This window comes from Alligator sinensis, unplaced genomic scaffold, assembly GCF_000455745.1.
Source record: "Alligator sinensis unplaced genomic scaffold, ASM45574v1 scaffold1178_1, whole genome shotgun sequence".
Taxonomy (NCBI): Eukaryota; Metazoa; Chordata; order Crocodylia; family Alligatoridae; genus Alligator; species Alligator sinensis.
Window position 1 is genome coordinate 687,078 of NW_005842596.1, and position 8,911 is coordinate 695,988.

At 38.8% G+C, this 8,911-nt stretch overlaps 1 protein-coding gene across 1 annotated transcript in view; it reads left to right on the forward strand.

Moving 5' to 3' along the window:
* The window catches only part of GYG1 (glycogenin 1), a 22,897-nt gene extending 14,015 nt beyond the window's left edge, over positions 1-8,882 (forward strand). Inside the window, exons 5-6 of the mRNA XM_025214707.1 lie at positions 1,977-2,196; positions 4,338-8,882. Of these exons, the coding sequence (XP_025070492.1) occupies positions 1,977-2,196; positions 4,338-4,526 (409 nt within the window). The 3' untranslated portion in view covers positions 4,527-8,882. The remainder of the gene's footprint in view (positions 1-1,976; positions 2,197-4,337) is intronic.
* The last annotated feature ends 29 nt before the right edge of the window (positions 8,883-8,911 follow it).

Here is an 8,911-nt window from a genome sequence, read left to right on the forward strand (position 1 = left end):
TGCCTTACATCTGTGTGGGGTAAGTTACTACAGCAGGACATAATAAATGGAACACCTTCGTAATGTTTGTTAGATGAGCTAAACTCATAGTAATCCAACTAGAATAAACCAAATTTTAAACCTACTGACATTAAGATCTTGTATTTCAGAGCTGTACAGCAAGGCCAAACTTCACACGTCTTACTAATTCCTTTTTCTGAAGGAAAATACCAAATACAACATGCATGTTAAGCTTCAAAAGACTGCGTTGGGGGTACCCTGCTCTTTAGGAAAAGAGTTCAGCCTGTGATGGTGACCAATTCAAGTATACTTAATACAGATTTGTCGCAAATAGACAAAACCAAAGATAAGCTGACAAAATCCACAGAGTGGGTTCTGAGAACAATTGGGGAACACAGTCTGTTAGCTTAATTATTGTGGAAGACCAGACTCATAAACATACAAACCATTCCTAAAATAGTGAGAATTCCTGTGTAGAGCCAGAGTGACTTAAACGAACTCTTTTATATAAGGTATTCTCCACCTTAAATCAGGCCAAATTTAAGCTATTTTTGTTCTGCTAAGCTTTAATCAAAAGCAGATTGACACTTGGTATCTAATCAATAATGGAAGGAAGGTCAACCCTCAAGCACAAAAAATAGTCCTGGGTCAATTTAAATGTATGACAAGCTAAAACCAAACTTGTTCTCATACTGACCCTTTGACCTCTCAGGCACTGTACTCTGATACTTCTTAAAGGCTAAAAAGAAAGTTCCTTAAAGCCTATCAAATATGAAACAAATTTGACCTTCTGACATTTCTCTTTAAGCTGCTGTGTACTGGTAACAAGTATTATCTAAAATCTGCCTGAAGGGGCATGGACTTTCATACCATATTAAAATCGAACAGTAACTTTAAATAATATGCAAGTAACTTAGCTTAAGTTATACTATGATGACTCTCCAATTTGTATTATGGTGCAGACTTAGAAACATAGCTGTATTGATTGCAGGAAGCTGGATTCTTCATCCAGACTTGAGGCAGCCTGCATCTACTGAACAAGCTGGTTCCTAATAAGACAAGTAAAACTGATACTGAAAATAATACTAATATTCAAAGCAGTCACTAAAGCAGGCTAGTTTAGTGGCTAGTAGTTCTGTCTCCAGACTTGAAGATGACATTGCTAAGGTACTGATTAGAAGGCTCCCTTGAAACTGGAAGTGATAGAAATTCTCCAGTGTTCATATAGAAGCTTTGAATCTGGAGATGATCTGAAGACTAGCTGAGCAGAAGTAGGGGACCATTCATATTTGCCTGAAGGAAAGCATCATTCAAGGCAGAAATCTCTCAAAATATTGAATAAGAATAGTTGCAATACAAAGAATTCTGATAGCCATGTATTTGAAATGTAGCCAACTTCTCCTTGAGAGTTTATTGTTCTGATGCTGGCTGTCCAATCTGCTTTGGAAAGATTAAGTCCTTCCTTGATGCTTAAATTGAACACTGCATTTATGCAGAGGCAGAATCTTGGGAAACTGGATATTCTGACCAACTAGAAATTTCCTTTCTACAGGATCAAAGGCTAAGATGTTACCTTATCACTGATACTTGATATAGGCTAAGTTTTTTGGTGCCTAGCTGTATGGATTGGTGGGTCTATAGTGGAAACTTGTCAGTATCAAAACTTATTCTGATTGCAACTGCTGCTTGAGACTGTTCTCTCCTGAGCTGTCACGGACATCATACTACCAAGAGACTGAGGTTGCTGTAAGTACTGAAATGGCCCAAACAACTGTCTTGGCTAGATTCAATCTGAATAGTCTAATCACAATGTAGAATTGTATCTACATTGAAAGCATTGCTATGCAATAGGATAGTCCCAGTAAGCAGCTGCAGCTTCATAGCATTGGTCTTTAGAAGAACTAAATGTGTCCTGTAGTTGCATTGCTTTAGACTCTTACAGAAAATCTACAAATTCCAACTTCTTTATTTGGCAGGTTTGGTGCAAATACTAAAGTAGTGCATTTCTTGGGAAGCATAAAACCATGGAACTACACCTATGACTCCAAAACAAAAAGCATAAGAGGAGATGCACATGATCCGACAATGGTTCACCCAGAATTCCTCAATATCTGGTGGGATATCTATATTACCAACATCTTACCTCTATTAGAGCAGCATGGAGTTGTTAAAGAGACCACCACAGGTGTAAACATGGTATGTCTTTATTTTTGTGCTTGGATACTTCTTTGTGTAAACAGCTTAAAATGTGAGGAGCGTTATGCCTCCTCCCCTTCCCTGCATCCCTACATTCCAAACTTAACACCCCCAGATCTTCCCCTAAAGTCTCCAGAATTTTGCAGAGCAACATTCCAACCTTACGGAACTTGTAGAACAAATGACATCAGATTAACCCCACTACTGGCATAATTGTCTGATTTACTCAACTTCCTTTTTCGTAACTACTATGAACTGTAAAGAATTACTGAGGAAGTGGCTAGTGCTGATTCTTTGCAAGCTGCATGTAGAGGCCTGGAGTCTGTATGCTAAGCACTCATTTTCCGTATCAAGCACTAGGAGACATGATTTTTTAGGCTCAAGCCTTACAAAGGTTTCCTTAAATAACAACATTGACTCTAGATCTTGATGCCAATAATTTTTAACTAGGAATCTTTGTAATACTAGCTAGTAGCAACAGAAACAGTCAGGCACACAGTTTCTAAAGAGCTGTAAATTGCTTAACTTGTAAAAAAATTCACAGAAATGGTAATCTAAACTGTCTCTTGACTTTTATTCCAAAGAAGTCAGCATCTTAAATTAAAAAGTGACCAATGCTGTAGAAGTAAGCTTTATCTTGGTTCATTCCTCATAGCTGAAGTTATGCTACCACAAAAAAACCTCTTCAAACCTTTCTTAACTTATTTTAAAATATTTCATCTCCTGCATCATTCTGTTCAGAACTCTTACAGAATAATGGGCCACAAATGAGACTTATTGCAAAAGTCCCATTTTCCATTGAAGGAATTTGGAAAAGCAGTACAAAACTACCTCCTTGGTATGCTGATGCAAAGTAGCACTTTGGGCTCTCTTTTCATAGCCAGCTGTTTTATAAGAAAGGACTTAAATGAAAACAAAAATACAGCAGGGGCTTCTACATTTAGAGGGTATCCCTTATCACTGCAACCACTAAAAATGTCATTCTAATAGCTAGTCAGAAGCTTAAATACTAGCAGAAACAAACCAGTAAAATAGCATGTCTCTTCTGGAGGGTCAGAGAGTAGATACGTCTGTGTCCTCCCTGAAAGCAACTCACTTCTACAAAAGAATAACTTGCAGTTCAGAAACATCACGTAAAGAGGAAGCTGGTATTCCTAAGCATGGCTGAAACATACCCTTGTATAGTAGGGAATTCTAAATATGGCAATGGTTGCCAGAAGGCAGGAGAATACTACATGGCTAGAAATGTAGCTTTTCAGGCTTCTATAGGACAAATTGCTCAAGTCTAGAAAACTGTTGCATGCATCAACACCCTTAGTCTCCACAAGACATGCACCCTAGATATTACTCTGCACTACTGTTCATTCCCTTCACCATCCCAAGCAAGCAGCTTGCAGTAGCTAGTATTACATCACCTGGCCACTAGGGGATGGGGTGGCTAGTTCTCTATTTGAGCAAATGCCTACCCTGAGATGAAACTGAACCAGGAGAGCAAACACCTGACAAATATGCCAGTGTAGTTGCTTCTTTTTCTAAAGGATAACTTAACCCCTGGTATAAGGCTGTCTCATGTGTCTGCTCCATTTATTAGGAATTGAACCAATTTCATTCTGTAGTAAATGTCCTAGTGGAAGGCTTTAGGTTTAGCTGGAAGCAAATTCTTGATGTTTATTTTAGCTTTTGTGCATGGAGTTCTAATAGAATGCATGCGGTACAGCTTCACAGCACCTCTAGTTAATACATAGAATATGAAGTAGTTTAAGTTCTCAACCTTTCTAAGCCCAAAGTTACTGATCTATTTTATCTTTGCTTAACTCTTGTCCATCTTACACCTGTCTAATGAACTATTTGCAGCTATCGGGCTTGGTCTATACTCTGGCTCTCTCTTGTGGCTTCTGTAGAGAGGTATGAAGAACTTAAACCTAATCTTAATTATGTTCTTGCACATTTTTCCACTGACTTCTCAGTTTTGTTCATTATTTTGCTAGGAAAGTGTGTATAACTCCTTGCGCAGACTTCTAAAGTGCTTGCTGCTTTGCATGAGAACATCTCATTGGTTCTTCTACCCGATGCCCCCTACTGCTTTTCTTAAGTTATGTAGCCTACTCCTGTGCACCCTACTTATTCTGCTCTCTTTCTAGGATGAAGTTACAGAGGCAGTGTCCCACATGTCAGTTTCAGCAACAGCATCATCACCTTCCTCACCACCGCCACCACCAACTGTATCTTCAGAAGACCGCAAAGAGAAGTGGGAACAAGGCCAGGCTGACTACATGGGAGCAGATTCTTTTGATAACATCAAGAAAAAACTTGACACCTACCTCCAGTAGAAACTTTTGTCTCCTCTAAACACAGACAGTACAAGGACTTGGTCCACAGCTATAGCAACTAGAAAAGTGTTGAATATGGTCAGTTAAATTCACTAGTAGCTTGATTTTTTTTTTTTTTTTTTTTTTTTTAACTCCTTGGCTGAAAGCCTCTGCAGTACTACAGGTGAGAACTGAGCAAAAGCTATAAAGCAGAAATTGTTCTGCCACCTATACTTTCCCAACTTTCAAGTCTTCCCTAATATATTTGCTGGATATGCCTGGAGAGGGGGATGGGAACACCTTATTGGGAGCAGGGCACTAAACTAGCTTGAAACTTCTTCCTTTAAACCTATAGAGCTGTGCTTTACCTCTAAAAGGTGGAATGGCATTACTCCTGTTTGCTTGCTATCTTGCACATAAGACCTTTTACAGGGCTGCTCAGAGGTTAAGGTGGCTGCCATTTTGCCTTATTCTAAATGTATTGGTATTACACTGTTGGCATACATGCAAATTTACTAGTAATGGCACGGCTTTGCCAGTTGCACCTTGCACTGAAGATCTTGACCAGGTTACTGTGTATAATAGAACACTTGTTCAGTTCTGTGTTATGGGACTAGTAAATTTAAGTTTTACCTGTTACCTGTAATATTACACTTACTGCAAAATAAATACTCATGATGCATTTCTGGCTTCCCAAACTCAATTGTGAGGCTCTCAACAGCAAGATAGTGCTGAAGCCTCATTAAATGACAGTAGCTATGTTTTTAAAAGCTCCTGTTTAAAAAAAAAGTATTAATTTCTACCAAATATAAGGAGCCTGTAAATTTAATAGCAGATGTCTTCCTCTAAATTTTGAGGAAATTGCAAGGAACTAAAATAGCTAACTGAAAAACCAATTCTCCAGTTCCTGGCTGTGATGGACAGCAGTACAGAAATATGTTAGCTAGACTAAGAACAGATGAACCTTGGTATAGTTTGTCAGGCTAAATTCTAACTACATCAACTGGTATTAAGACGTGGCTAATTAAGAGTACTCAAAAGTATTGCCTGGTCAACTTCCTGTGCAAAAATGACAGCAATACTCTGGGCAAAGTCACTTTTTGTGTGGAGACAAGAGAACTATACAAAGTTAACTAGGAAAATGGGAACCTCCGTCACTGAAGTTGGTCATGTTTTTATGGAAAAGCTGAATAAACATCTGTTTGGAATGGTTTAGAAATTACACTTGTACAGAAGGTTATTGAAGACTATTTTTGATATTCCTATGACTCTTAACATCTAGCAGTTATAGATATGGAGGGCAAGTTGGGTTTCAGATGTGAACCCAGAGCAGGGCTAAATGCTGTATCTGGCAGGAGCATACCAAGTCCTTCTCCAACTTTTCCCCTGCCCCTGCCCCTGGACTGGTAAACGTTTTTTCTCCTGAGAAATCCTACTAGAGGCAAAGAGGTAGAAGCAAGAGAAAAGCTTCTATAAGCACACACACATTTATTGATCCATCACCATGTTTTGAAACCTATGTATGCACATTACTACCAACAGCAGTTCTTGCTGCCATCCCAGCACTAACTGGCCTGACCATAGTGTGTCTAGGGCACGCATAAAATTCCTTGTCCCAACAACTTGAGCAAAAGTGGCTAAAAGTATCAACCAAAATTACAGTTTAGTTCATGTTTAGTAAGCAATTTCAAACCAATTTAAACCTGTGACATCATGCAGTAGAGTGGGAGCTTTTGTATGGGCCCCGAACCGCTAGCTGTATGCATGTTCATAAGTGAGAGGTTTCCAATTCTCTGAAGTGGAAACATCTGACTAAGGTGCATGACTGTGAACTGGTCTTGGCTTGCTACAGAAACCTGGAGGGAGGGGAGAAGCTATCCATAACTTATTGTTTTATTATTATTAATAATAAAAAAGAGCTCAGGGGACACTTACGTTAACTTCGCCAATCAATGCAAACACACTGTCAGCCTTAAGGCATCAGTATTTAACTAATCTATTTTGGTGACAGCAGTGTTGAAGGCTGCACTCTTTAAGAGTTTTATGTTAACTTTATCTTTTCATGTCGGCACCTAGCAACCCTTCTAGGCAATATTAACTTGTTCAGCCAATATATTTATTATAAATTTCAATACTAAGTTCACAAAAATAGTTATGTGGGAAATGCATTGGTTACTGCCTTCCAGTACAAAAAAATCCATAGAGTTTCTAGGCTAAAATGTTTATTTAGCCTTCAGGTAGGACTAAGTCTCTTCCCCCACCCCATTTCTTCCCCTTTCTTACTAGTAAAGAAAGGGAGCACTACTAAAACTCAGAGGGCTAGAACTATTTTCAGTAAATAAGGGAATCATTTCATTAAGCAGAAAAGCTTTACATTGCTGCTCCAGAGACCTGAGGAAAAGAAACAAGTATATTTTATTTTCTGCAATCATAACTACTAATTAAAGTGGCCCCCTCCACCCCACACCCCCCCAGAACACATCTATAAACTTGCTGAGGTTCCAAGTTTATTTTTAAAGCTGAAAATGGATTTTTATTTCTACTAAATCACTTTCCAAGTTCTCTAACGTTGCCTAGTTGAGTTGTCATCCTTGTGTATACTCACAGCAGTCAAAAGGCAGCTAGCTGTTCACTAAAAATCAAACTGCATGTACACAGCCATAGACTACTGACATGCCCACTTCTTGATTAGCCTTTGTTTTAACAGAAAAATGTTGGAAGCATGCCATTTTACTTGTAATATGAGTACTTTCTTATTAGTCCTGGGTCCAGGTTTGTATCATGTTGCCAAATTATTGCCTGTGGCTGACCAACTGCTGTTGTTTTTCCAGTTTATAACATCTACTTCAAATCTAGGTGTACATGATACCCAAATGAAATAGCAAAGGATAGCCCTTCTGTGTTGGAGGACTTGATTTCTTCTTGAAGTAGTCATTTTGGCTTATTGTTTTGTGATTCAAGGGGTGGAGCACTCTACTACAGCAGCAGTCTTTATACAAGAACATATCCTGGGACTTCATCCTGGTGATGACAGCTGTAGCACTGTAGAGGCAGCACTGGGGAGAGGGGCCTGATTAAAGTCATTTGAAACTAATTGTTGAAACTTGCACATGTTTTCTGTCTGTATAAGCTCATGCATATTCTTCCCAAAATTGGATACAGGTAGCATTCCCTAGTCACTGACATCAGTAAGAAGTTCAGAATGGGAAAAAGCTAGTCAGCCAAAAGCTAATTTTAAGAACCAATAAGATGAGGCGGGGGCAGTGTTTGGATGGGTTTTTACACTCCAGCCAAAAAGGAAGAATAGACATTTGCAACTCATGCTTTCATTACCCAATTCTAGTGTACATGTCTCTACTTAAATGTACACAGAAATACAAAGGCCTCATGCTTTTAGCTTCAACTTTTATTCCTCCTATGCATTAAGGGATGGGGGGGAGGGGAGGGAGTCTTTTTTGAAGTATGCCACTCCATTCCCCTTCTGCCCAATCTTCTGTTTTATTTTGTTTCTTTCCCTGTATTTCCCTACCTTATCTTCTGCTGCACTATGTACAAAGGCTGTCCATGGCACCTGGGCCACAAGCTGGCCAGCCCTGCATTAATGCATACTTGGGAGGGGACATCTGTGCATACATACACCAGCTACACTAATTCCCTCCTTTGGAATGCCATTCTGCATACCAAGAGCCACAACTAATTCTGTTCTGTGTTGGTAGGTAGAGGGCTCTACTCAGTGAGGAGACTGCTTCAGGGAATGAAACTACTAAACCTTTCATAAGTTAGTGTCCAGGAAGCTGGTCATGATTCAGCCTTACAAGTTGTTTGGTCATCTTGTATCAGGGCAAGTTAAATGGTTGGTCAGGCATGGCACCAGTTCATATGCAACTTAATGACTTGTATTTTTTTTTAATTTACTTAAGAAAGACACAGGTCTAATCCAAAATCAAAAATGATTTTTCCATCCTATTGGACTACTATTGTTTTGATCCACACTCCCTAAAGAATTTTATTCTAAAGGGAAACACATATACAGATCTTCTGTTGTGCTTCAATGTGAAGTTCAATGTATTGTTTATGCAGTGTATACATAAATATGTATATGTTGCTTACATGGTGACATAGGATTTAACTGGCATTACATCATCATCACACCTGCTAGTACTTTCTTGTTGACAATGCTGTAATTGACAGACTCTTCTCTTTTGTCCAATAACTGTAGATAATTGTATCTACATTTTTTAATTCTTTCTCTATCACATCTCCAAAATGTGGCTTTTTCTATGACCCCCCATAGCTAAATTGTCTTCCTAGCTTCATAAACATAGAATGGCCCAGTAAAGTCTATTAAAAATAAAGCTGTTGAAATAAATAGTCTTTGTCTTCAACATATGGAGCCTATTCAGCAG